Genomic DNA, 27,889 nt, shown 5'->3' on the forward strand with positions numbered 1-27,889 from the left:
TTTTAGAATTATACTTACAGCAGATACATTTGGCTCTGCTCCAATGCATTCAGCCGGAGTTTGTGTAGATTGATTGTCTGTGACGGGAGACCGATGGGAGGAGCTCCAGTACAGCTGCCACGATGGGCCAGGCTGTGTGTCACCCTGGGGAGCCTGAGACTTCCTTTCGATGATCGATTACGAATGGCGCTGGCTGTTCAGTGGACACAGGTTCATTGGCTGGGGGCTTGCCTGTCACTCTTCATTGCTTCTTCCCATTAGCCCAGATAGCAGCAGAAGGCACAGCTACAGCCTGCACTGAGTGTGCTGTAGGTGCTTCCACCTGGCCTGTCTGCCTGTACCAATGTCACAGGCATCCTGCTCCTATACAGGTGCCTGGGGAGTAATTAAGATAATGGCCAGGACAAAGAGCACTCTGGCAAAGCCCTGCCAAGCGAGGTACTGCTGTACAAATCAGGGGTACCACCCCCAGGACAGGAGGTCCCCCAGAAAGATGTCAGGTAAAAAGGCAGTTTGCTCTTATTGCAGGTGCTTCACTGGAAAATATTATTAACTCATGAGTTAATTGAATGTGTAATTAGACTAATATTTGCTCATTAGGCCATTCTAATTGTCTACAGCTCTGGAACTGTTGGAAGTTGGAGGTTACTGCTAAGAATTCATAATTAGCTTGAAATCTGCAGGTTTTCAGGAGCTGCAAACACATTGACAAAGCCTTAATTAAGAAGCCACTGGCTGAATTAAGTAACAGAGCTCAGAGCTGAAAGCAGAACATTTGAGGATCCAGAGGAACAGTGGTCAGCTTGGAGTGACTTAAAAAGAGCGATCATTTCCAGTTCAATACAAACGTTATAAAAAATAAAAAAGTTTTTTTGGACACAAAAACATTTTTAATGAAGATCAAAACAGAAATCGCATATATAACCACACACCTATATATATATATCAGTAAGAATTTATTTGGCTGGCACATTTATCCAAAGCAACGGGTATTCTTTCTACATTCACATGGCTGGTACACAGGTATGCAGTGTGCTCAAGCATACTGTAGCTGTATCCCCCTTAGGGATTTGAACCCACAACCCACCTGTCAAGAGTCCACAGTCCCAAACCAGTATTCCACACTTCCAATCAGGCCCCTTCTTCATTCACTGTATAACAGAGACAGGCCTCCCCACTCCTCCAGGGCCCCCTTCCTGCAGGTTAATTAGCAGGCAATTAAGACTCATAAAAACAGGTGATTGCCCAGATGATTAGTTCCATTAAAGCCCAGGCATTGCCCCGATTGGACTGGATTTGCCCGTCCCTGCTGTGTGCGATGCTGAACAAGGGGAGTTAACATGAAGGCACAAGCCCAGGAAGGGGAAAGCATTTGAAGGGGCAGCCCCTTATCCTCCCCCCTTAAAAAAAAAGATCCTGGTCAGAATTGCTGTGCAATGCACACGGCGGACCTGAGGAGGGAAGCAGGGCCTTTCGTGTGAGCGGGCGATCAGCGAGGGCCTGGAGTCGCGCTGCGCGGTGAAACTGCCCGTGAAGGAAGCTTAATGGCCCCTGTAATCTCTTCCTGGCAGTGGCTCTGCAGATGCGTCTCAGGCCCAGGGGCAGCACAAGGCCAGGGGTGGGGGCGAGGGCACGCTCAGAGAAGCGTCGTTCATTAGATTTAGGTGGCTGCTGGTTTTTTTTTTCCATGTTAAAATCTGGGAAGTGCCAATGGCTGTTTCTATCCTGGCTTCTGGAATGAGCAGGTGTCGATCGGTCACCGAGATGAGCTCTGGACCTACCCGTGGGCACTGCTCCTAAAGGTAAGGGTGTTAACGTCGGTGAACCCCCTTAATTCACTGGGCGAGACGGTTTCTCGCTCCTCCCCCTGGTCTGCGGGGCACTGGGGCTGCTGGTGCAGAATGGCTGCTCTGTGTCGCCCATGTGGGGCTGCACTGCGCTGGAGAAGTGGGTCCCCTGCTGTGTGTGACCTGCTTTGGGATCCTTCCGGATGATGAGCCCCGCTCAGATGCAAGGAAGCAGCTGATCTCACTTCAACGCAAACCGTGCACAGCCGCCAGTGCAATCTCCGGTGTCGGAGTCCGGGTGTGAACCAGTGAAGTCGGGACTACAGGTATCAGCCCCCGTCCTTCCTGCTGAAGCCATATTCGAAATGAGCAACTAAGGGCCTGGACCCAATTCTGGCCCAGGAGAGCCCCAGTGCAGTTAGTGCCATAGGTCACCACAAAATCACCTGTTTTTCTTATAGGTTAGGAATACTAGTGTCAGTGTTAGTTGGAGACAGGGCTGTCCAGTCCTGGTCAGGAGAGGGCCTGGACACAGACCACGGCCATGTTAGTGTTAGTTTGAGACAGGGCTGTCCGGTCCTGGTCAGGAGAGGGCCTGGACACAGACCACGGCCATGTTAGTGTTAGTTTGAGACAGGGCTGTCCGGTCCTGGTCAGGAGAGGGTCTGGACACAGACCACGGCCATGCTATCTGTTAGTTTGATACAGGGCTGTCAGTCCTGGTCAGGAGAGGGTCTGGACACAGACCACAGCCCTGCAGTGTTTTAGTTTGAGACAGGGCTGTCCAGTCCTGGTCAGGAGAAGGCCTGAGATCTGTGTTTTGGCCTTCATTGCAACTCAGCTTCTAATGAGCTCAATCAGCTAATTACTGGCTTAATGTAACCAAATAAATGAACAGCCTCTCCCAGCTCCTCAGGGGCTGTTGCTTTATAAAGGCCTGAAAACCCACAGACACACCAGTCCTACAGCACCAGGACTAGACACCTCTGGTTTACAGAGCTTATACCAGAGTTTCTGCCTTCAGTCTGGCAAGAAATCCCCCCACCCCCTTCTTCCATACTATTATATTCAGTCTAGCCTAACGTGACAAGCCACAAGATTTCAAGACAACAGCTCCCTTGAGTATTTAGCCTTCACTTAAGAACATCATTGTCATTAATCATCCCTTAAGTAATACAGATGCTATCTTAATACTTCAGCTTGTCCCCTTGAGAAATGTCAATCCATGCATTGTCCTGAGCAATCTGCCCTGTGTATAGTGATTTGCTAACATTGTTCAATTCAATCAAATTATGCTTTTAATTTCCTGGTGTTAAATGTCAGACACACTCACACACGTGACAATGTAGGATGTCTAACTCACACAGTATAATCCATCCATTTCTCCAACACGGGGGAGCCAGACCCTATCCCAGCAAGCAACAGGTGCAAGTCAGGATACACTCTGGATGCGAAGCCAGTCCGTCACAGGGCACACAGATACAAACACACACTCGCACCAGGGCCAGTTTTCCCGGAAACCAATTAGTCCACCGGCATGTCTTTGGACTGTGGGAAGAAACCGGAGCAGTCCGAGGAAACCCTCATTAACACAGGGAGAACTTGCAAGTATTTTCAATTATGTCCTAAATGATCTCTAAATTATACAATGTAAGAGATTCATCACAGTGTAATTGTTCTAAGACTTCAGAATTTGGTGATTTAATGGTGACCAACAACACTTTCTGAACTGGGGCTCTGCAGGACCAGGCTTGAAATCTGGAGGCCTGAGTGAATCTGTGCCAATGAGGTGCAAATAATTTTTCATGTAGTCGGCACAACTTCCAACGTTATACAAGTTCTTCTCTGCAGGCGAAGTGTCTAAGATCCACCAGACCTCCCAGCGTTCAGGTAAGGTGCCGTTATATTTAACCCATCTCAACACATTGGCAACGTTTCAGTGTAAAATGTGGGAAAATGTGAGAAGCGCTTGGAATTCAATCGAATGTTTCTTTTTTTCTGAAGAATTCAATTAATCAATCGGGGCACAATTACATCATTGAGAGCATGTGTCGGCGAAATGAAAGCCAGAAAACCCTTCTGAATTTTTTTTTTAATGTGGCTGCTAGTCAGCCCTGGTCCTGTAAGAGGAGAGGAAGTGACATGTGGAAATAAATTTGTGCGACACCACACCACTTTAAATCAGGCACACACCAATCTGGCGTGACAGTAATTTGCCTCCTCCGTGAGGCATCCCCAAAACCCACTTTTGATTTCTCAGCCGATTCCCGCCTCTCATTTCCCTTTGCTGCCAAAAATCACACAACAAGGTGTGCTGGACAGGTGGAGCAGCCACTATCCTGCCTGCAGTTCCCAAATCCCAGATCTGGCATCTGATGATGATTTTCTATTGAGTAGAACCAAGAAGCCTTTGGAAAACGGAAACCTGGTCTCGGGGAGCACAATAAGAATTTGCAACCCGCGGGTGGGTCAGGGTCTTGGTGCAGTCTAGTCTGTTCAGCTCTTACAGACTCCACCTCTCCGTGCGCCCCCGGGCAGAGCGCCTTAAGCGCCGATATGCGCTGCGCCTGCGAGCTGTCGCTCTAAATCGACCGCTGAAATTCGTTCAAAGTTTTCAAAATTCTGGTGGAAAGCAAATTCGAATTAATTTCTTTATTGGTCTTGAAATAATTTCTTTGTAACTTTGGGTACGCCCTCCAGGCTCCCGAGTTCAGTTCGGAAAGAAAGAAAAAGGAATATACAGTACGTGCACAGATACTCAAACACCAACTCGAGAGGGACATGAACTCGCAAGACTGTAGTGGGGGGAAAAAAATCAATTCAAGATTGTAATTTCAAAAGGCCGTTCTCTTAACCTCGAGCAGTCATGAAAGAGCAAAGCAAAGAAAGATATCCGCTTTTATCGGGAACGAGTGATCTGTGGCCCCGGAGATGCGCGCAGAACACGGGAGGATTGACGGCTTCAGTAAATCACATCGGGTTCCGGTTAAGAAATTAGTGAGACCCGAGGCGAAATGCCTGGGCCCGGCGGAACTGCTCCCAAAACCGTTTAGCTGACGCTTTTAACCAAAGTGACGAAGAGAAAAAGACGACAGGGGCTCTTAACAGCAGGCAGGACCGGGAAAAAAAAGGGTTTCGACAGCCTGTGGTCGAGCTGCGGTTCAACGCAGTTTCCGCGCCAAAAGAGATAACTAGCAGCGCAGGGTCGCGCCTTAACAGCCCTCTGAGGGAAACGGGGTTTTGTTAATAAACAAAAACACACTGCGATCTTTGCCGATATAACACGTTTAAACACAAATGGCCTTTCTTTCGATATTTTGTCAGGGTCTGGTAACTGTAGCTAAGTAAGTTAGGGCTGTCATGTCGCTAGGTCCAGAAAATAAAATACATCAATTCTACAAGAGGCAGTGGTGGATTAGATTGAAGAATAAAATGCCCTCTGAAATACAGAGCTCGCTTCGCTTGCGAAGATCTTTTGTGCTTTTTTAAGAAGACGGGAATGCAGAGCTTTCGCACCGAGTTCAGCACTCTTGATAAATCTACCTGCCCCCCCACAAAAAACAGTAAAATCATTGCCTCCCACACACACCTCTCCTCTCTCTCATTGCATTTCTAACGTTCAGATTAAAAAGCGTACTTTTCCAATAACCTGTATGGACTCTACCCCTTCTCCCCAAATCCCGATTTGATGGTGTCGTAGAAAAATAATGTAAAAAATACAGAATTTATCTGTGACTTGCTGACACTCTTAAAGTCTTTCAGTAACCCCAATATTTATGGCACCTGGGATCTATTCACATCTGAACGAACTCAGTCGTAGGGATACAACACCTGCTTGAACAGGGTCAGAGATAGCGGTGAGGGTTTCTATTTAGGTTTTAGGCTAGCGTTATCTAGCGTTAGGCTAGATTGCCTGCGCCGCGGGATACACGCCAACAACTAGAGTTTGTACAAATAATCAAAGCTCTTTTTTGCCTATCGATGTTAAAAGGAAAGAGCAGCAGCCAAGCAATGGGATGTATAGATAGGAATGTGGTGGAGAGGGGGTGGTGGAATAATAGGGCGGCTCAGCAAACTCAAGGCAGCGCAGATCGAGAAAAACCGGAGTAATCCCGAGAGACGCCACGCGCCTCTCGGTGCCGCGCAGGAAGTTCTTTCAGAGCATGGAATGCTGGGACTGTGTGTAGCACGAGGCACGTTTTAAACCTCAAAACCGTTTTACTCCGTCTAACTGGAGAACCGGTCACTTCACTGCCGCTAGAACAGGTGGTATAAAGGTGCTAGATAATGATCTTTTCTGCAGATATTTTTAAAGAGAAAACGAACTGGGTTGAAGGATACAAGTGGGAAGGTAAAATAGGAGATGCAGGTGTTTCCTAAGGAGAGTCCCTGTTTCAGTAATCCGTCCTCGCGTTCGCTAAATATCAAACGGCGGCTTTTTAAAAACAATGCCGGGAAGCAGAATTTGCTCCCCATCTTTTGAAAGTAGCTGCAAAACAATCATTTTACCATAAGTAAGACACTTTTTTTATACAAAGTCTTGTGGGAGTATGAAACAAGTAACCCTGTCGTGTTATTTAAGCCGACACCCTGGCTTCTTTGAAGAAGCGGCTGGATGAGATCCTTAGATGAGCTAGATAGTGATTACCCAGCGGGCTAGATGGATGACTCTTCTCGTTTGCGCCTTTCTTATGTTAAAAGTGGACTCAGTTGAAAAAAAAAGAATGGAGGTCGTGAACTGTTTTAGTGATCCTCTAAAAACCACCTCCCCCTCGAAAAAAAGATTTTATTTTTTTGTCATAAGTAAAAGCGCAGCAAATTTTGAACCGAAGCAAAGTTGTTAGCCACTTTTCCAAAGCAGAAAAACATGCCAAAAAACAACACAAAGTTCCAGAAACCAGAGCAATATCTTAAAGCAGCAAGCGTTCTGAGGCACCATCTGTGAGATACCCATCAGGCTCCGAGTCCCATATGTTGTGCTGTGAATGCGGGCCTGCCTCGAACCCACGCAGTCCGTAAGCGGCCCCCCCTTCAGCTGCGCAGCTCTGCCCCCACCAGTCCTGTCGTCTGCTTTGGACTGGGAGCCTGGACTGATATCCTCTTGCCCGCACAGCCAGGGACATATGGGCCTCCCTGGGGACAGATCCCCTGCCCACTCACTCTTCCCACCCATGCTTAGCACGCAAATCCCAGTGGAGTCTGGCGCCTGGCTCATAGTGCGGACAATGGAGCAAGATGGTCTGTTTGAGGCGCACTGTCCCTCTGTCCCCTGGCTCCACACACTCAGCCCATCCACATCTCCTGCCTGATGCTCAGCTCTGGCAGCTGGGGAAGAGGCAAGCCTCCCGTTGTACTGAAGTAATTTGAACCTGGTCTCTTACCACAGTCTTATAACTGCGCCCTCCTGGAGATGTCTGCCCAAATGTAGTGCACCCATCCCTGCCTTTTTATTTGTGCTTGTACAAACGCCACCGATGTAGGAGCAAGGGGGAGATCGGGGGGAGGGTTGCCTATATTCATTCCAGTCCCTGTGAACCGCATTGCAGGTAGACCTTTCCTCCCCCCCCAACCTCTTCTCACCGAAGAGAAGATTCAGAAGTTCGCTGTAATTTTGCAACCTTCATCATTCAGGGTCCATCATCTGTGAGAAAACAACGGGAATTAAGTGTTTTTCTGTCCACGCTAGAGACAAAAATAACTCATTTCATGAATAGTTAGGATCCAGATGAAGTTTAGACTCAAGGTGAACCCTGACCCTGCAGGACCTTTCCTCTCTAATTGCAGCTCTGAGATTGGAGGGGTAAAAAGAAAAGATTTTGAAGGCAAAATTTTAAATATAAAGGACTGCAGAGCATGGTTACCCTTTTCTAGTTTTGTGAAAAGGTTTTACAATCACATTTGTAGGATTAAAGGTCTTTAGGTTTTTTTTAAGTGGCTTCAATGATGTTCAGCTGTTTTCGTCTGACAGGAGGCTTCCCCATAGAGTGCAGGCTCAGAACTTTCCCGGAAGGCAAACTTAAGGAAATCAGCCCTGTGAAGCACATTTTGAATATTTTTAAAAAGTCTTCATTAAGCAAGCTGATTTCTCCTTCTGTCGCTACACAGGATCACTCCTCAATGTTAAATTCCCCCCAATTAAGGGGCAAGGTTGCTTTTTTATCAATAAACAAGCTTCAAAAAGTTAATCTGTGCTTTATCTTTTTAAAAAAAAAGGAGAGCGCCCTTTGTGCTCATCCACAGGCAAAATTACCAGCAATAAAGGAAAGCCAGTCTCATGGTGCATTTTTGTATTCGCGTTACAAATTCTTTGTTTTTTCCTGGAGGGGGAAAGAAACCTGAATCTGTTTAGAAGAAGGTGCCCTTGGTGTCTTGGCAGAGGATCTTCTTGAAGGCCCTGCGGAAGTCCTTGTTAAAGATGGTGTAGATGACAGGGTTCACCGAGCTATTGCAGTAGCCAATCCAGAAGAAGAACTTGAAGACGGGCGCAGGGAGGCGGCACGCTGTCGGGCACACGGCCTGCAGGCTGTAGGAGAAGAAGAACGGGAACCAGCAGAGCACGAAGACGCCAATGACCACCGCCAAAACGAAGGTGAAGCGCTTCTCACGGTTCACCGCGGCCTTGCGACGGGCGGTGTTGGGCGTGCCCTCCGGCTTGGATCGGCGCACCATGAAAACCTCCCCCCGGGCAGTGGCGATCGTCGCACCGTATCGCCAGATGGAGGTGTGCGGGCTGTTGTAGTCGCTTCCCGGGGAAGTCCCGCCCTCCCTGGGCCCTGCCTTCCCATTCCCCTTTTTTTTCCCCCTGTTTGGCTGGCCCCCCTCCGCCTCCGGTTCCGAGCTGGAAGAGGAGTCGTCCAAGGCGGCCTTCTCTCTTCTCGCTGCATGCTGGGACGCCTGCCGCCCATCAGAAGTGGCGGCCCACTCCTTCCTCCTCGCCACTGTGCTTTCCGAGGCTGCCTCCACGCAGCAGCTTAACTCACCGCCAGCGCCCTGTTGAGCCGAAGAGGCAGAGAGCGAGAGGGCGAGAGAAGGCAGGGGGGATGGAAGCGGTGAGGGGGCCTGCAGCAGGTCGCTGGAATCCACAGTGGCTTTGCAGGGGGGCTGGGTCGGGATGGCCACATTGAGAGCAGACGGCCAGGCTAGAGCTGGTGGTTTGCCATTTGTGTGATGTAATTCAGCATCCTCCGGTGTGGGAACGGTGCTCTGGTTGTGGCCACCCTGGTGTCCATTTGGCTGATATTCCTTCTCCGTCTCGGGGGCAGGCAGGGGGAGCTCCTTCAGGGAGGGATCGGTGCAGGAGGCGGGAGCCGCGGCCACGAAGCTTCCGCCCCCCTTCTGTGCCTCCCCCGGCAGGCGCCGGGTGCGCTGCTTGGCGATCTGGTAGATGCGCACGTAGACCAGGATCATGATGAGGCAGGGGGCGAAGAAGGAGCCGATGGAGGAAGAGAGGATGTACCACCTCTCGTCGTTGAGCTCGCACTGCGGCCGCCCATCCCCGGCTACCCCCTGCTTCTTGTTCATAGACAGCAGCGGCGGGAAGGAGATGATGGCGGCAATCAACCACACCACCAGTATGGTCGCCTTGATGCGGCGCGGCGTGCGCTTGGCATTGTACTGGATGGCCCGCGACACTGACCAGTAACGGTCCAGGCTGATGGCACAGAGGTGGACAATGGAGGAGGTGCAGAACAACACGTCCAGCGCCAGGAAGATCTCGCACCACACCGCCTTGAAGTACCAGTAGCCCATCAGCTCGTTGGCCAGGGAGAAGGGGATGATGAGAGTGGCCACCAGAATGTCGGCAGCCGCCAGCGACACCAAGAACAGGTTCTGGGGGGCCTTCAAGGAGCGGCTGGTGAGCACGGCGATGATCACCAGGACGTTGCCAAAGATGGTGAAGAGGATCATGAAGGTGATGACTGTGGCGAAGGCGGCGGTGGCTTGGGGGGAGTAGGGGGACAGCCTCAGCACGCTCTCGTTGCATACCTGCGTCGCGCCACCCCCTCCACCGCTGGCGTTCCCGCTGCTGGGCAGGGACAGACAGGCGCGCTCCGCCGGGGCTGACATCGCCAGGGGAGGGCCCAGGGCCCAGGCGAGGAGTCAACGCAGCAGAATTGACAAGTCCAAGTTGCTCCGAGAGGGCAGAAGGGTTTCTTCAGTGCATCCTTTTGGACTTGAAAGGATTCTGCAGGGTGGCGGCTGGTCATCTACTAGTGGCAAAGGCACTTCATTTAGAAAAGGACACGAAGAAAAGAGATTTCCTGCCGTTCCCAGTCTCTTGACGAACAAGCATCTGGTCAAACGTGGGACCTCATGGAGCAAATCCAGCAGCACCCCTGAGGGAATAGTTTTATCTTTCCCGGTTCGAACCCGCCTGTTTGCTGTCCCAGTCCTCGACGGACATGAATCCTCCCTTAATTCTGATCTTAAACGCACAAAATGAAGCTGAGAAAGTTGGGGATGATCTCCACGAAAAAAAAAAAAACCTCTCGTACACAGTGAAGCAAAACGCAATTAAGTGAATTAAGACGATGCTTTCTTACGAGATAGAAAGGAGCAGTGCGTTTCCTAATACAGTACTACGTCCGGGCAACAGAGAAATTACAGATGAAACAATCTGAATTGATTTTACCTCATTTATAAATTCGTATTTGGCTTTATTTTAGACCTCCGCTTCTCCGTGGTCGTTGTGCCGTTGAGTTCTGGCGTTGCTTGAGATACAGTTGGATCTTTGCTTGTGTCCGCTCGCTTTCTTTCGTTACTGACCCAATAGTCTCCTCAATCGGACTCCTCAATCGGACCGGTGAACTCAGTCACGCAAGTACAGGAGCGACCAGCAGACTTTCGTGTAGTTCAAGCAGACAGTGCGCAGTCCCCTGCCGTAACAGCGACGAACTCGGACAGGTGCTCGTCTTTTAAAAAAGAACTATAAAACCAACATCAGATGTTAAATTCCCAAAGGAAGTGTATTCTAAAATACCGTCCTCTGAAGACTTAGACTTCCTTGGCTCGGGGCAGAGCGCCAATCGAAACAGTCTTGCGATGTTTTCTCCTCATAAAAGGGAGTGAAAAGGAGGAAAACAAAAACGTAGCTCGCAGCTGTTACATGGATTAATCCCACTTCATGTTTATTTCTCAGCTATCAGAGGTCATGTCCTCGGTGGAGAAGATGGGTTAGCGGAAAGAGGATGTCAGTTTCCAGCTTGACGGGGCGCGGAGGGCTCGCGGCTGGCTCGAGACGTGCTGGGGCGGCTTCGAGGAGCTCTTTAAACTAGCAGCACGCGCGGGCTTCCGAGGCTCCTGCTGAACCAGCAAAACCCGGAGCAATGAGCTCGACAGGTTAAATAAAAAGCACGCTCATATCAAAACCGGTCCGCTCGTTTCTGCTGTCCCCGGTTGGGTAGGACTTTTCCCGAGGCTGTCATCATTCTCATCTCTCCGCGCTCTCTCTGTGGCCGGACCGGCTCCGTGCGTCTTCCAGTGACAGTTTACGCTTTTTTTCCCCCACACTACTTAATAAAAGCGAGTCCCTCCAGTCGGGTTCCCTGCCCAGAAACGTGATGTCAGCGTAGCGTCACCGAGCTCTGCTCCACGCCGCCTACCTCCCCCAAACCAAGACTGTTAAGCACCGGAGAGACACGATAGAGGCCAAGAAGTTATTTAGAGATTCTGTATTTGTCGGAGACTAAAACGGTGGATCACGCATATCTTACATGTGTAAGAAGTGAGTTTTTTTTGTATAAGTGCTAAAAAATTGTTTTTAATTTTGTTTTAAACCCACAATGGTTCTTTTTTTTTTATTAGCTGAACGTTTTGTGCAGTTTTAAAAAAATATGAAAACTGTCCTTTTTCCCCCCCAATTAGGTTGGCCAACCGTTTAAGAGTGTTAAATAAGTGAGATCATACAGGCCACAGAGAGAGGAGATATCAGAATCCAATCCAATCTTATATCACACAAAAGGTGTTGCCCTCACCACGTTGTGTTCAAGAAGGTACAACTGCGGTGACTTAAAACTAACTCATGGGCGGAAGTGCACGTTTTTATGTTGATCTCGTCCATGCAGCAGTCTACTCCTGGGGAAGGACGCAGACCCGGAACCCGTTCCGGAAGCACAGGGCGCGGGGGTGGGGGGGGGAGACACGCCGCCGTGTAGTGAACGCCAGTCCATCCAAGTGCGCGCACACGCAAAGGTACAATTCAGAGCTGCCACTTAACCTCGCCAGCCTATGGCTTTGGAAGCGGAGGAAAAAATCACCCGACTACCGGGAGAACATGCGTACTCCACACAGAAGGTGTGCCATGCCGGAAACGAGCTGTGATGCATCGGCGTTGACTGCCATGCCTGAGGTCCTCCCTCCTTTCCCAGTATAGACCGTTATCGATGTATAACGCTAGAGCTTTAATTTCGCACAGCAGAGCTGTGGAACCTATACCGGCACGAGGGCTGTAGGAGATTCCGATGTCAATAAGGTACCAGCTTTCCGACCAGAGCATAACTGACTCACGCTTGAGGTATTATTTCCCTGTACGTTATGAGCACGGCCGGAGCAAGCTTTAAAAAAAAATATCGTCCGTTTCCAGTTTCTCGAGCACTTGACCTCTCAAACCATTTCGGAAAGGGTGTGTACTAATGTGCAGAGGTCCACTTTTCTGCACACTATGAAGTCATCTCCCTAACGCAATGGTGTACGGGTCAGGCGTTGTAGCTTGAGAAAACTGCGCATTTATGTGATGTGAAAATCGGGGAGCTTTCTCATGAGTGCAGTATTCTACCCAACTCGTTTGAAGTGCGGGCTAAATTTGGAAAACAGGTCTTGAAATACGTAAACGGCCATTCAACACGAGGCCAGCGGGGCCACACACTCAGCGTGGTCGAGAGGCGACGATTTTCTCTCCGCAGGTGGCTAAACAAAAACACTCGAGCCGTAATTACCCGAGGGGGCACAGGCAACTAACAGTCCCTGCCGCAGGGCCCCAACAGCGCGCCGCGCTCTTGCAGGGAACGCCGAACTCGAGTAGTTAGGAGAGCCTCTTCATCTGCGCGTTCAGCGCGAGTTGTTGACTACCAGGGTGAAGCTGAAATAAAACCATAAACACGAAAGTGACTTTTGCCTGCGGCTAAGAGCCGAGCGCAATATTTGTACAGTACAGGCGTATGGAATGCAAATGTACTCAAACTGTAGAAAGTTAACACATACGATAAGCACTTTTTTCCTCTAGAGAGCCGCCTAGCAGCGGCTCGGCTCGCGTTCTGTACCGTCCAGCCCGGTGAAGGACCGCCGGACAGCGCAAGTCCTGGAGCCCACACTTAAGCATGGTCTCCGCATTCTCTCGCGTTTTGGCCGCGTGCTCCGGTGTCCTCGCTTCCCGCGGAGACTCCAGCTAAACTCAGTTCTCCAAGTCTGCATCACCATCACGGCTCTCACCAAGACTTCAGGCAGAAGCGGCCGGACCTGAAGAAGCCACTTCAAGTTTTGTAGTGCCACTGGCTTTTCTATCCACTCACGTGAAAAACTATACCGTTGAGGTTGTACTGGAACCGAGAACAGCGAGAGAAAGATGTTCCTTCTGCAATAGGATAGGCCGACCTTCAGAGCTTGCGCCGTCTAGAGACCTCGTAGGTCAGCGGAGAGCTGGACCTCCTGGGATTGCGCATGAGGGACAATGTCTCCACGACCCCCGTTCGTCTGCTTTGTGCTAACCCCACTAATGTAGACACGCTAGAGAAGTAGGATGTTGAACATGTTAACTAGATGCTTACACAGCCACGCTGTAAAACGAGATACTTCTGCCCCTACGCGAGCGGTATTAAAAATCACGCCACTGATTCAACAAGACCATCGCTACTGTTGGCATTTTAACCACTTCCATGTGTGTGAACTTCAGGAACCTCCCTCACTCCTCACAGTAAAGAGGGCAGGGAGGCCCGCGTCGCTATTGAAACGAGAAAGTTTACCTACATGAACACCTCAGCAAAAACTTCGTTCAGCTTTAAAGGTATAGAATAAAACCTGGCAGTTTTAGGCTTATGGAGAATAAAAGGAGCCCGCGTTCTAACGCTATTCTTCCCTCTGCATTTCTACTAGGAGGGAGACCGTGGCTTTGAGAGTGAGCTCAGCACCATGGACAGCGTTTGAAAGAGGGGGGATGCTGCCACCGTGTGGTAACATACCACCGATTAACAGCGCAAGATTTGCTTCCTACCGTTAAATGTGGAAGACGCTCTTAAACGTAAATCGTCAGATATTGCTCACTACCCAGTTTTAGAGACTGGGAATATAAACCTTGGAAAGGGCTTCCAGTACAATATAACGCCCTGGAAATGTCATTTCACCCCCTTCCTATTCCCCATTGCCAGCACCAGCAATTAAAAAAAAAAACAAAACAGGCCACCTAACCTCCCCAAAATACAGGGGGCTGAATCCACCTTCGCAAGAACCTGTATTGTAACCGGTTATATAGAACCTAAACACCGTTAAGGACCCCTTTGTCTGATAACCAGGGGCTTTAGGGCTCTTCAGATTGAAGGCTCAGTTCTCAGACCGTTGAGAACCAGAGTTCATGAAACTGAAACCTTCTCAGTTCTTATATATTCAGATTTGACTAACCCTCCAAGGTACCGTATTGCTGAAGTTACGGAGATAGGCTCGTATGCCGTTAGTAATTTTGAATATGGATAGGTAATAAGTAATTAACTGCATGACACCACAGATGTGAAGAATTGAATTTCTAGAAGATGGAATGTCACAACTATAAAAGGCCACTAGCCTGCCAGTGGGGTAGAGGGTGGGTAGCAGGGAATACGGCTCTGCTCTACCACAGAGCTAGGCCAGCCTGGGGCAGGCCCAGTGTGGGCCAGCAGGGGGAGGCAGTTTAAATCAGTGATCATTAAGGAGCAAAGCAGCACAGAAGCCTCTGCAGCCACACTTGATCTCCAGCAACTGAGCTAGACAAAGCTGTACATACATAACCAGAAAGTTAAAATGGACAAACCAGTCCTTGAGCAGGCATGGGTTAGAAAATGTTTATTCTACCGATCACTAGCTCTGTGGCAGGGCTGGTGTTTCTCAGTGCTGCTACAGTGGTCTCGTGTGATCAGGATGTTGTCTACTGCTGCATCTCCACAGTTACGTTCTCCAATCTTGCCTTCCAGCAACAGCTAGGGAAAGAAAAAAAAAAGAGTTAGGAAAGTACTTCCTTAAGCTTTCACATGCTCCTGCAGCTAGAGAAGAGTCGTGCAAGGCAGGATCTCCAGTGCCCTTCCTAGAGAGCCACAGTCCAGCCTTTTCAAGTAGTTCCTAAAGGTCCGGAATAGATTTAATTAACCAAGGTCCTTGGAGGACAAAAGGACGGTCAGCTCAAGTAGTGATAGTCTGTAATCCGAACCCAAGAGGTAACCTGGGCAATAGACATGCCCAGGAGTCCAGAGGATTGCCAGAGTCTGGCAATATACAAGGAAAAACTCCCTACTCAGATCCCCACAGCATTCCAGAAGGAAAACATGCATCCCAAGGCCCTGCAAGTGTCCTGCAGGTTGTCAAGGTCATCTTCAGCCATCAACTGGAGAGACTCAAGTCTCCTCCTCTCTCCATCATATGGGAGAGGGAGCAGTAACTCCACTATACAGTGGGGGAAGCACTGTTACTAGCTGGTAGAACAGTCTTTAGTACATGTTGTACAAGGTCAGGACCACAGACTAGTGGCTTCAAAGCCCTGCCATTTCATCGTTTGGTTGGACTGCAGTTACTTGTCTTTGCAACATTAACTTCATAACCTGATCACTGGACCACACATGTAAACAGGTGTCGAGAGCAAGAGCACTTGTTTCATTGGATCAGAGGTTGTTGATTGTGGAGCATGTCGGCTGCTATTTAAAAGGTACCTTTCAGCTTGGGGGGGGGGAACCTGAAAGACCTGCAATCGACATGAACCCTGTATTAAGGGGCAAGTTTCAGTACTGCTCTTAGGTAGGTGCACCTGGCAAAATAACCATTGTACTGGTTCACTGTGGAAGTATCCGATAGGGTGGGAATGACCCTAATGATCAACTAATCAATTAAGAGACATTTAGCAGGATGCAAAGGAGCAGACTAATAAGCAAGTTGAGGAGGGACTGAATAAGGTATTGTAGTAAAGTTGAAAACCATACACAAGTTCAGAAAAAGGCCACATCCAGCACAGCAGACCCAGGTGTCCTCCAGGATAAGGAGGTAGAACAGGGCGATCCGGTCTTACCTGGAATGCTTGCTCAGGCTCCGTTAAGAGCTCCACTTGTGCAAAGGCCCAGGTCCTGACCCCACTGCCCTGGCCCACCCACAGCTGGCGCCAGCTGTCCGGACCGTCAGTGTAAAGCACATACACGCTGAGGGAGCCTGGAGACCAAAGAGCAGATCACAAGTACATTAAGCCAAACATTGGGAGAAGCTCCAGTACTGGTCTATAGTAGCCTGTAGATCCCTACAAAACAGGAGAATGAATGCACTCCAGAAAGGATCCAGTGTCCAATGGAATTGGATTGCTTCAGCCTAGCCACATTTTATACTTACCACTAGAACAGTGAAAGCCTACCACTACTAAGGAGAAGCTTGGTCATGTGGTTAGATGCACACAGAGGGACTCACCTACTCCTTGTCCCAGGATACTGTACCAGAAGCTCAGGCACACGGAGCCCTGCAGCACGGGGCTCATCAGCACTGCTGTCTGGCCACTCACCCGAGGAGCCACCACCTCGATGTACAGGTACTGTCCTGAGAGTACAGGGAGAAGGTGCTTACTGCCTATTCTGCTCAATAATTGGTCAAAGTGCAAGCTGAACCACCTGCACAGGATCAGATATGGACAAGTGCAACAATGTACATTGTTTAGGCAGAAATAGCCATCACAGAACTTAATTGCATTTTTTAAACTCAAATTACAACCAATGATTTACACAATTCTTTACTTAAGTGCAGCATCACTACACAGTGGATCAGGTGGAGAACAAATAGCTTATTAGTAGAAGCAAAACCCCCTAGTAGAAGTTGGCCAGGCCATCAGATAACACCAGCAGATCACGGGCTCATTATCCTTTTGGGCGAGTCACGAGTCATTACAGTCCTGTCCTCCTCCCACTGCATTAGCACTGGCTTGGAAGTTCTGTCAGGGGAAACTGATGCCCTCTACTGGTCCACACTTGTAGTGGAACACCTGTACCTTGACTTAGGAATGTTTGAATTTCATGAGTTCTTGCTACACTGAAGTTACATCCATTGTAGCCAGATGCAAACTAAAAAGGAGCTGTTGTGAGGTTTTTATAGTTGGGAACTGTACTAGAGTAACCAAAGACAAGCAAATGGCACACTAAAATCCTCAAAATAATCACTTTTTACCCTAATAGGGATTGGGACCCTTAACCTCTGCCAGTTCAAGGAAAGAATTTGGCTTGCAAGTTGTGGGTTGGGTGTACCCCTTATAGTTGCAGCATGGTGTTGAGGTCTCACCCCCAGTACTGACCTGGTCCCAACTCTGGGTATAACAAACCAAGAGACTCAAGTGCCCTGCTGTACTGCGTGCCAAGATCATGCCATACCCTGCGATTTTGGGCAGTCGCCCTTGGGCTCCTGCTGTGGCCCGTCCACAGTCAGCTCCTCCTCTTGGTGCACGCCCCAGTCGAAGTCATCATCCTGCCACTGCGTCCAGCTGCACGGCGAGCTCTCAAAGTCACAGAGGAGGCCTGGGGAGGGGGAGGCAGGGGGCGCCGAGGAGCGAGGCAGCCGCTGCCCTTCTCTCATGAGGCGCTGGCCCCCACACACCCCCCTTTCCACCTGCACCACATCCAGGGCAGTGTCGCCACAGTAATCACTGGCGAGGGTGCCTACAAACAAGACCTGGAGAAGGAGTCAGAGGACAGTTTCTTCAAGCCACCCCTCCCCACCAAAAATAAGCTTTTAAAGTCGAGTTACTCTGGAGGAACACGGGCACGGAGCCAGCACTCCTACAGTTCAAATGGCAAGCAGGTCCTGGAGCAGCAGAGGGTCCAGAAGTCAAATCCAAATCCTTTCACCCATAACATGTAGACTAGTAGACCATTTTAATTCATCCCTGGACACTCCTACACATTTGCTAGCCATTTTTACTACCTAAAGCCGGTCACTGATCTAATCCAGTCTGGAAACGTACAGGAGTAGGGTTGTTTGGCTCTGCTATGTCAGCCAATACCCTGGCTTCTACCAGTTGGATGGCCTTTTCCCCCCCCATCCTCCCACAACCGTATGCAGTTCTACCTATTCACCATTTTAAATGTACTTCCATACAACTTTCATTTTTCAGTGGAGGCAGTCAGTCAATTAGGAGTATGGAAATAGTACAAGATCTGCACCTTTTCAGCAATGGAATCAAGATGCACAAAATGAATGGACAGATCTGGCAGCTGCAGATGAAAGATAGCCAGACTTGTAACAACATCCAGAGGCTCAATCTCTTTTGTCACTATGGGGACTTGAGAATGTACCAATAAGACTGAAAAACTGAGTCCCACATCACTTGGCAGAGAATTAGTCTCTAGATGCCTATAAAGGCAAGTGCTAGGCATTCCACTCCTTAATGTATTAGCAAGTACAAGATCTAAAAACTGCTACCAAGGACTTGGGTTTGGAATTTGAAGGCAGGTCAGCTTTAAAATGCCAAATTTCACTTGAAGGATTAGCTTTGCTCTGACCCCAGGGTCAAACATTTGAGTTCCTTCCCTCCAAAAGGAATTGTTTCCATCACTTGATCTAATAAAATTATTCAGGTGGGGTCATGAAGCACTTATCCCAATGCAAAGCCACCAGTGGCTGCAAGACTTGCCTTGAACGTCTGGCCAGGCTTCCCAGTAATGTCCAGCGTTTTAAAGAACCATTGTCTGCTGTGTTGGCCTCTACCTGCCCACACCTGGAGCTTGTCATTAGGGGTGGTGCTGTACTGGACCAGCACAGCCAGAGAGCCTGCAGCAAGAGAGTGGGCAGTCAATACGAAACATGTCAGCCATATCACCATAGACTGGATATTAATTCTGAACTTCTACCACCACTGTCATGCAATCCAGAGTTTAAGCTTCAAAATTGAGCCCAGATATTCAAAAATGCCTGTAACATAGCTCTGGTCCTTAAGGTTGAGCTCAGCTCAGACTAGTGAACAGGCTCACCAATTTAACAAGATCAGTTTGACAGTTTTCCCAGCCCATCAGGCACTGCTACCTTAAAACAGGTCTGGGAAACTTGGCAGCAACCCAGCCCTCCAGGATCCCCACTCTAGACTCCTCCTGGTGTATGCTTTAGGACCAGTCCTGTTATACTAACCCGGGCAGAGGGGGGGGGGGGGGGGGGGAAACATCGAGGAACATTAACAAGACAGCACAGCCCGATGCCCAAATTTCCAAGCAGCATACACACAAGGCATGTAGCTATTCGAAACGAAGTCTTTGGCCGAAAACCATGGTCAGCCAAGCATAGCTGGAGAACCTCTGGCCAATACAGCCAGCAATGGGAGTATGGAGCAAAGACCTTGTATGCCTTTAAGTCTTACAGGGCTAAAGCTATGTAGCAGTGTGTATAATTACTCCACTTTTAGAAGTGGAAGGAAACATTTAAAGGCATGTACCTCTAGTTCATTTCCATCCAATAATGCATGATCTCCCCAAATTCATTCCACCAGTACATGCTTTAAAAGCCATTAGAAGGGACCGGATCTGCTAAAAGCAAAACCAAGCCCACTGACATTGAGCTTTTTCTCATGAAAGTAGTTTCTTTCACATAGAAGCTCTTAATGAAGGCCAGTTGCTCAACTGGCGATTTATCAAGAGACAAGGTGGTGAATAAAACCTTCATGCATTCAGAGGGACCACATTCCCCTGCCACTCAGTCACAGGAACTTGACAGAACAGTTTTAAAGAGGTCATCTGCAATAACACTGTTCAATAAGCACATCAACATTGAAGTTTTAAAAGTTGCAATAACCACCTGAAGTCTTCACACTAAAAGTGGACCCATTTTATTACTTCACATTAGATCCCAATTGGATTACATGTGCCTCTCATTTACTTTGTATCCAAATCAAGTGTCAGCATAAACCTGCTTTAGCAGGTTACACGTTTCTTTAAAAGCTACTCCATCACATCATTAACATACTGCATGGCATCCCCAGAACCAGGCTTCAGGTTAGGGTTCATTGGCATCAACTTCCCCCTGGCCCAGCAGTCTGCATACTCGTCATGATCAGTGCCTCCAGCGAGCCTCACTTACCCACTCCTGGCCCGAAGATGCTGTACCAGAAGGACAGGCACACCTCTCCAGAGAGCTCCCCACTCTGCAGCACCGCAGTCTGGCCACTCTGCCACGGGAACCCCGCCCGGATGTAGAGGTACTGCCCTGAGAAAGGGACCTACAGTAGTTAACCAGGAGCTTCCATTTCATGGCCAAATAAAGGGTGAAGTCCTAGACCCCACCCTGAAAGAGCAAGAGTCGAGAACTCACTGGTTAGGTTGCTGCAGCGGTCCTGGTCATCAGCGGAAGGCGGAACCAGCGTCTCATGGTGCAACTCCCAGTCCAGATCATCCGAATTGGCCTGCGACCAGCCACACAGGACCCCCTCGAAGTCGCAGGCACGCTTCAGCCTGTTCAAGAGGGAGGGGCTGGGGCCTTCAGTGCTGCGCTCGGCAGGCTGCTCTGTGGTACCAGTGAACTCCTGCCAGCCCACCTCAGTCACAGGGCCGGAGGTAGGCGGCTCTGTGTGGCTCATGTCTTGTGCCCTCTCTGTGGGGGAGTGGCTCACGGGGGAGCCGGGGAAACCCATATAGCTTGTAGGAGCCCCAGCTGTGCTGGAAGTATGCAGCTCTCCCTCTGCGGCCCAGCCCAGGGTGCCAGTTGGCTCTATGCCACCGTAGGCAGCAGGAGAGCTGGTGGAGTTACTTGGCCCCGAGTTCACAGTGGGACTTTGGATAAGGTTCTGCTCCAAGGCCATCACTTCCAGAGAATCTGCTCAGAGCACAGAAAGGCAAAGATCTGAACCCACAGCTGGAAGGAACTGCTCTGAAGCTACCATGTTCTCAAAAAGGAGAAATTTGAACATTGCTAAATAAAACCCAATACCTGCCTACGTATCAGCTCCTTAAGTATCCCAGAACTGCTTATTTACTTAAAGGCAGAAAGGGGCTTTTTCCATCCTATAATCTGGATGAGGTCCCATCTTGTGTTCGGGTGCATTAAAAGGTAGCTGGCTACTTACCACACCTGTATAGTTTGTTGATTCTTTTGATATCCAGGACACTGAGGTGGGTTCTCTGGCCAATCTTCACACCACCCGATTTAGGTACAATGGTGGCTTCCCCATTTGAGGAGAAGAAAAACCTGCAGATATTCCAAAAGCAGAGCTCCTTTGAGCTAGACCACAGCCTAATGAAAGAGCTTGAGAACTGATTTACATGCATGTCAGTTCATCCATACAGAATGACATGGCAGTAAAACGGGTCAGGGTCTTGTGCCCAGTGTCCACTTAGCATCCTTAACTGCAGGTTCATTTTAGGTGAGACTTCACGGCATGGGCTTTGAACTTCCTGGAGTCCACCTGTGCATAAGAAGCTGACCATCCGTTAAGCAGACTTCACTCTGGACGACTGCTATAACCACCGCCAAGTTACTTACTCCCCATAGTGCATAATGGAATCCATGTCATAGGGCAGCCCTAGGGTATCCCCCTCTTTCATTTCAAAGTTATTTTCCTTCCCTAAAGAGGAAAAGAAATGGTAGTCAGTGCGAGGAGCAAACGCGGCTAATTTTGGTTTCTTTAGTGCAATAGGCTTTTCTCAAGCTCCATCTTGAGATCACGGCATCAAGTGCTCATAAGTCAGGTGGAACTGAAACTCAAGACCAGGCTACACTACGCACCTGTTCTCAGGTGCTTCCAGGATTGGCGTCTGCCACCTGGAGGAAGGCCACCTGCTGGCTACAGCTCTTTTTTGGCATCTCGTAAAAGTAAGGCCTTTGACATACCTTTTCCAGGAGCAAAGCAGCTCCACATCTCAAGCACCATTTTTGATGGAACAAAACAGACACCTAAAGCAGGCTCCCCTCCCTGCCAGTGTCGAGTCAGCTCATTACTCCTCGGGTAAATGCCTATTTGATCTTTCAAGGGGTCAAACACCAGTCAAAAGCTACCCACCACAAACCAAACACTGAAACTGCAGGCTTCGAACTGGACCTCCAGGAGACCGACTGGGAAGTCTCAGTACCTACAAGGCCCACACTGGCTAGTCTGGAGAGTGCAGGGCTGAAGGTTACCACTCATGACGTTCTGCCACTGGATGGTGATGTAGTTGTCGCGGTCCATGCGGGACTGCTCGTGGTGGAAGCCCAGCGCGTGGATCAGCTCGTGCGCTAGGTTGCCATCACTGCAGCCGTTCCCAACAAAGACATTCTGAGGGCCCTGCTGCAGGTTCCCAACGTAGGAGGCACACCTGGAGGGGATTTAAACCCAAGGTCACCCCGGGGATCCTCAGAGCAAAGTCAATTCACAAACTTTGATAATCCACCCCCCACACCAATAGAAGATCTGCTGGGTTTTAAAAGAAGTCACAGATTAAGGCAAGGCTTTACAAGCAAATCCCCACCATTACACAGCTTGGACTGGAAAGCTAGCCTTCGCTAAAAAGGCTGACAGATTCCACATGGGTAAGATTCTTATATCAAAGAAAGAATGCCTCAGCTCACTAGCTTGAAGTACTAGCCAGTTTCCAGTAGATGGCAGCAAACTCCCTGCTTCACCATGGGTAGGTCAATGACGGAGCTTCAAGTCTTGAGCAGTGCTTCTCCTGTGCAGCTTCATTGAAGCAACAGGATGTTCTACATTGCATGTATGCAATTCAACACTCCACAGACCTGATTCTACCACTATGAAAAGCAAGTGAACTCACCCGGTGCTGTATACAAAATAGAGGTAATTGGTCTCTGTGGTGCGCTGGTGAAACCTGATGCAGGTTGAAGAGGAGATCATTCGAAAGCCTTTATTTATATCATCCACCTTTGAGGCTGGAAGAATAAGAGGAGATCAGAGCCAAGACTCTCACCTTCAGCCATTCTATGCAGTTATATGAAAACCACTGCAAAACCAGTTATTCACCTAGCTACCATCACCGATGGAGGGCTAAACAGATAATGGTGGATCACAGTCATTTAGGAACAGGAATGAATCGGAGATACTACAGTGCTTTCTGCCACAGATGGAAAGCACAAGTCTAGAGCAATATTCTGGACATCAATCAGTACATTCCATTTCACCCTATGTAGTGCATGGAAACAGACAAGGCCTGTAGTACATACCGAGATCACTGGAGATCTCATAGGGGATGGAGATCCTGCCATTTGTCGTGGGCCACACACCCCTCACATTGGCATTCCGATCAGCCTAGAAAAAACAAAACTAAACTAGGTGCTCAAACCCTCACCAAGCCCCCACCACTGATCTCTCAAGAGAAATGGGAAACAGGCCCAGGGAGTGCCTGCTTGGTGAACAGCAGCACACCCACAGGGGGCAGTCTCCCCTCAGTCTCGCACCCCCTTGTAACACACGGAGGGGGAGAAGCTCCAGGGTCTGGATGCAGCCAGGCCGGGAATGGAACCGCTCTTGGGCTCAGCCAGGGGGAGAGAAGAGCACCAGCAGCATTAGGTCAGAAGAACAGGTGAATTAATGGCAGCCTGCTTTGTGCTGCATTGGCATAATTTACCCAAGGGCTTGCAGTTAAAGCCCAAGGTGAGCCCAAACATTATGGTTGGGAGCCAAGGGAGGGACAGCCATCCACTCTCAACATGACCCTCCCATATCCCTCACTACTTACCGGAAGTATAATATCCCCCTCAGCAAAGGCATCTTCATTTCCCTTCTTCAGCTCTGTACAGAGGAGACCTGGGGTTACTGAATCACGCAGGGACAGATCCGACGAGCCAGTCTCACTCCCAGGAGCTCCAAGCCCAGATAGCTCAATGGCAATATGGTAACAGGCTAGCTAGGCGACTGCCTATCTCAGGATTTTGAATCGCTCAAATCCATAACCATGCAAAATGTGGCTGGTCTACCATTGAAGGGAAGCACAATGACCACTTGAGGCATTTTAGTAAGTGTTAACAGTAGTGGGACGTGTAAATGTTGACTTGTCACATGTTGCCTGGCTAAAAACCAGTGTTGTCCAACCCAACAAAAGCAGAGAGGTGAATGCACAGTACAAAGCACTGTTCAACAATCTACACAATAGAAATATAAGAAGTTGCAAGAAAACATTCCCCCCCCATTTAGTTACATGGGGAGTATGGTTAGCCCCAACATGTAGCTCCTTGAATTGCAGTCTCTCCCAGTAACAGCAGCAGAGGAGAATGTTAGAGCTCAAGTTGATGAAAACATGCCCGAGGTCAGTCACGGCACAAGTCCAGGTATGTGGACTGGTTATCCCTCACTGCATACGAAGATGCAGTTGATTTTGCATCTTGAAGATCTGGGCAAATCAATTTATGGAATGTTTCTCTTAGTAACCCCCCCACCAAGATCTGCCCACCCTTACCCATCTCACTTCCCTCATTTCCACATTTCCTCATTACAAAAGTGTCAGTGGAATCATCTGTAAGTTATGACTTGGCTATAATTTTGAAATAACCAACCCTGTTTATCACCCCCCCCCCTCCAAGTGGAAACATTCTTTACAAAATGTGCACTTGTTCTTGTTTGTAAGCAATTAGAGGAACTTAACCAGCTCTGAAGGAACCTAGTTACACTTTGTTTTAAGTAGTAAAAAGCTTGGAGTGGGAGATAATTGTAATGTACATGCAAACAGATCTAGAGGACTCCCTTCCTAGGAACCACAGAACGCTAGGGCTAGCGACATGACAGCTCTAGCTCACACCGGGCGCCTGCTGCTCTTAACGGGATATCGAGTTTTAGTTCAGCGGGTAGGATCTGTACCACACAAGTCCTCCGGGTGGCACTGGCCGATGCGCGGTCCCGCTCACTCACCTTCCAGGGTTTCTGCGCTGTGTGGCCCGGCCGCCAGCGCCAGCACGGTCTCCGGACTGATCTGGAAGGGTTTCGATCCAGGCGCGGCTAAAGGACGGGATTGAAACGATACGAGATGAGCGGAGAGGGGGAAAGACTTGTCACGTCTTCACCAGCACTCGGACAGCGCGTTAACGCTATGCGGTATAAACCTAGGATAGTATTCGAGAAGCCGAAAGAAGAGCGAATTGCATTACCTTTGCGGCCAACATGAGCCTCACTCGAACCTCTTCTAACCGGAACCGTGCCCACTGAAACAAGCCACACTTAACTGTATAGCACTCTCAATCCGTCACAAACACCCCAACTCCCAATATCCTCGTCTTCGGTCGGCTACAAGGGGGAGTCGTTAAAGGGCGGTGCAGCAGGGGAGATAGAAGGGGGTGGTAAATTTCACATGCCGATATACACACACTGTACCGTACCTCCCTCCAAAAGCACAATCTGAAGCAGCACCCACACGAAGACGCGGAAACAGCCCATGTCAACACCAACGAGAGTACCTAACCATCAACTCGAAGAGAAATAACTAGTATAAGAACTCAGAAGCCCGAAAAGCAGCACACACAAATCCCCCAAACTCAACTCCCGAGTAGCGAAGATCTAACTCGCCGTCTGTCTCATTTAAACGCCCCCCCGCAAGAAGGAACACGTGAAAACAATTACAACGCGCGGTTACAGAACCTGTGATCATCTCACGCGTTTTACTATAGCTGTTGTTATCAGGTCTGCGCTTAGATTGAATGAATCTGCGCGATTTGCTGGTAAAATGCAATTTGAATTAACTATCGGAAGATGAGTGTCTTTTCCGACATAGCTCACCTGTAAAAGCCAGTTCCAAAAGCAACACACACGCAGAAAAATGTTCAAACAAGGCTGTGTGAACGTCAATGTTTTTCATTTAGGACTTCACAAACACGGAGCGGCTGATAGTGAAGTATAAAGTGTTGCAGGTGAAAGTTAAACAGCTTGACGGCTGTTGTCGTGCGTCACAATTACTGGAAATTACACCTCGGGTTTTGACTTGATAATCCTGTTATAATTTCTTTCAATTTAAGAGAAAGCCTAACACCCGGGCCTGCACCAGTTGTTCCTGCCATTACGGAGTTAATCTCCTTTCTTAAGGGGACCTAGACTGCATTTTAAGTAATAACTCAATTCTGCTCTTAACTAGCTCAACCAGCTCATTGTTGGTTGAGCTGAACCAGATCATACAGCTTCTCCTAGCTCTTCTGGTGCTGGTACTTGGAAACGGGTACAGACAGACCAGCCGTCAGCCCATCTTCTCGCCTTTTTTCACATCCATTTGTACAGTTTCTAACCACTTCTTCCAATTCAGAGTCGTGGGGGAGCCGGTGCCTATCCCAGCAAGCAACAGGTGCAAGGCAGGGTACACCCCGGATGGGACGCCAGTCCAACACAGGGCAGACACTCACACCAGGACCAATTTTCACAGAAGCCAATTAACCTACCAGCATGTCTTTGGTCTGTGGGAAGAAATCAAAGAACACAGAGGAAACCCACACAAATATGAGAGAACATACAAACTCCACACAGACATCACCCCAGACTTGGATTGAACCCAGGGCCCCAGTGCTGAATGGCAGCAATGCTAACCACCATGCCACCATGCTGGCATTCTTAGTTACATATTTTGTATAATTTAATTAGCTCCTTAAATGTGATGTGTCAAACCAGGCTCTGGGGTGTTTAACTATTAAACTGCAGTTAACCGTTAAATACATTAAAGAAAATCCCATAGGTCTGAGAAAAGTTAATCAGATTAATAAAGTACTTTTATGAAAGTCACACTTCACTACTGCATTACACACTTGCATTTGGCAAGTCGTAATTAGCATTTCAGAACATGATTTGATTCCATCTTTATTATCCAGGAGAAAGAGGCACCTGAAACCATGGTATTCATAGAGCCACAATCCAGCAGCTCCATATTTAAGAAATACATTGCTCTTCAGGACACTACATGGAAGTGCTTTTAAAATGAAGAGGCACATCTTTGCACAAACAGTTGTGGGGGTATGGAACAACACTGAGTACTGTACATATTGCTCTTGGGTGGAAGTTCAGAAACAACTTCATCTGAATCAATGGTCATGTGCAGATCTACTGTAGTTATTTCAGCTGGAAATTGCACAGATACACAAGTGGGTGCAATTACCAGTCTGTGAGAATGAGGTTTTATCCTGCTAGTCACAATTGGCAGATAATTTTACTGATTAACTATTTTATGAGAAGGTGATTACAGACCCAGGGCTCATCTAGCCAAGACATCACATTAAGAGGAATCCCACTCCAGCCTTTGCTGATCCAAGTTGGCACTGTATAACACCATGCCCACCCAAAGGGACCAGTTGGTTTAATAGACAGACTGTCAGGAGTGACATTTCTGACACCAAATACCCTGGATTCTTTCCAACAGCTAGAGGAGGTTAATTTTAGACAGAGCAGCACAACCTAACTAGCCATGTTTGAGACCAACATCCTGCCTTCTTTCAAGAAAGCAGGTGATGAAGTCTGTGCAGCTAATTAACTATAAGACTACAGCTTCCTCTTGGTTGTGCCAGTTCTATTAGCTGGGCCCTTTCTTAAAGTAAGATTTAGTTAGAAACCTCAGGCCAACCTGCAAGCAGCTACAAATCATATCTAAACAGCTGGACACTAAAAGCATTAGAATTAGAGCAATAGAGCAGATGGGTTGATTTGGAAAGTACAGAGCCAGGAGTTCCCACATCTTGATGCTGGAGCTACCCTGTTCCTCCTGATTCTTAGTCCAGCTGGGCCATTAATAACCAGTATTGGGTGCTTTTTCCTGTACTTGTGAATGGCCTCTATGATCCAAGACCATGGCCCATATTGAAAGACATGCACAGGACTGTTAACAAGCTCTACTTTACAAAAGTAGAATAGGAAGTGTCCAACTACACCACCCTCCCCAGTATACACACACACACACACGTAAGGACAGTAAGCACAACAGTGTCCGCTTAAGCAGTTTATTGGTCCAGTCTTTCAAGCATGGAAAGTGTTC

General features: G+C 48.7%; 2 protein-coding genes across 2 annotated transcripts; both read right to left on the reverse strand.

The window, feature by feature from the left end:
- Positions 1 to 8,072: 8,072 nt before the first annotated feature.
- On the reverse strand, positions 8,073 to 10,206 carry adra2b (adrenoceptor alpha 2B). Its single transcript, XM_088906249.1, has one exon. It carries the CDS (start codon positions 9,852 to 9,854, stop codon positions 8,133 to 8,135), a length of 1,722 nt encoding a protein of 573 aa, XP_088762375.1. The 5' UTR covers positions 9,855 to 10,206; the 3' UTR covers positions 8,073 to 8,132.
- A 4,612-nt stretch (positions 10,207 to 14,818) lies between these two features.
- LOC148839303 (uncharacterized) lies at positions 14,819 to 25,323 on the reverse strand. Its single transcript, XM_088909415.1, has 16 exons — positions 25,266 to 25,323; positions 25,038 to 25,091; positions 24,802 to 24,888; positions 23,636 to 23,688; positions 23,121 to 23,205; positions 22,715 to 22,829; positions 22,083 to 22,258; positions 21,447 to 21,528; positions 21,031 to 21,152; positions 20,280 to 20,780; positions 20,049 to 20,174; positions 18,616 to 18,752; positions 17,357 to 17,654; positions 16,410 to 16,535; positions 16,024 to 16,160; positions 14,819 to 14,947 (listed from the first exon to the last, which is right to left on the reverse strand). The coding sequence occupies exons 1-16, from the start codon at positions 25,321 to 25,323 to the stop codon at positions 14,819 to 14,821; spliced, it is 2,286 nt and encodes a 761-aa protein (XP_088765541.1).
- Positions 25,324 to 27,889: the final 2,566 nt, after the last annotated feature.

This window comes from Atractosteus spatula, chromosome 2 (genome assembly GCF_055471065.1).
Source record: "Atractosteus spatula isolate fAtrSpa1 chromosome 2, fAtrSpa1.hap1, whole genome shotgun sequence".
Lineage (NCBI taxonomy): Eukaryota > Metazoa > Chordata > Actinopteri > Semionotiformes > Lepisosteidae > Atractosteus > Atractosteus spatula.

Excerpts from the sequence above, each read along its gene's own strand:
- LOC148839303 (XM_088909415.1), bottom strand. The coding sequence starts at position 25,323 with ATGGGCTGTTTCCGCGTCTTCGTGTGGGTGCTGCTTCAGATTGTGCTT. Across the intron at positions 21,529-22,082 it reads GTGGCAGAACGTCATGAGTG|GGAAGGAAAATAACTTTGAA; the intron begins GTAACCTTCAGC and ends TTTCCTCTTTAG. Across the intron at positions 17,655-18,615 it reads AGCCTGGCCAGACGTTCAAG|GTCTTGTTTGTAGGCACCCT; the intron begins GCAAGTCTTGCA and ends CTCCTTCTCCAG.
- adra2b (XM_088906249.1), bottom strand. The coding sequence starts at position 9,854 with ATGTCAGCCCCGGCGGAGCGCGCCTGTCTGTCCCTGCCCAGCAGCGGG.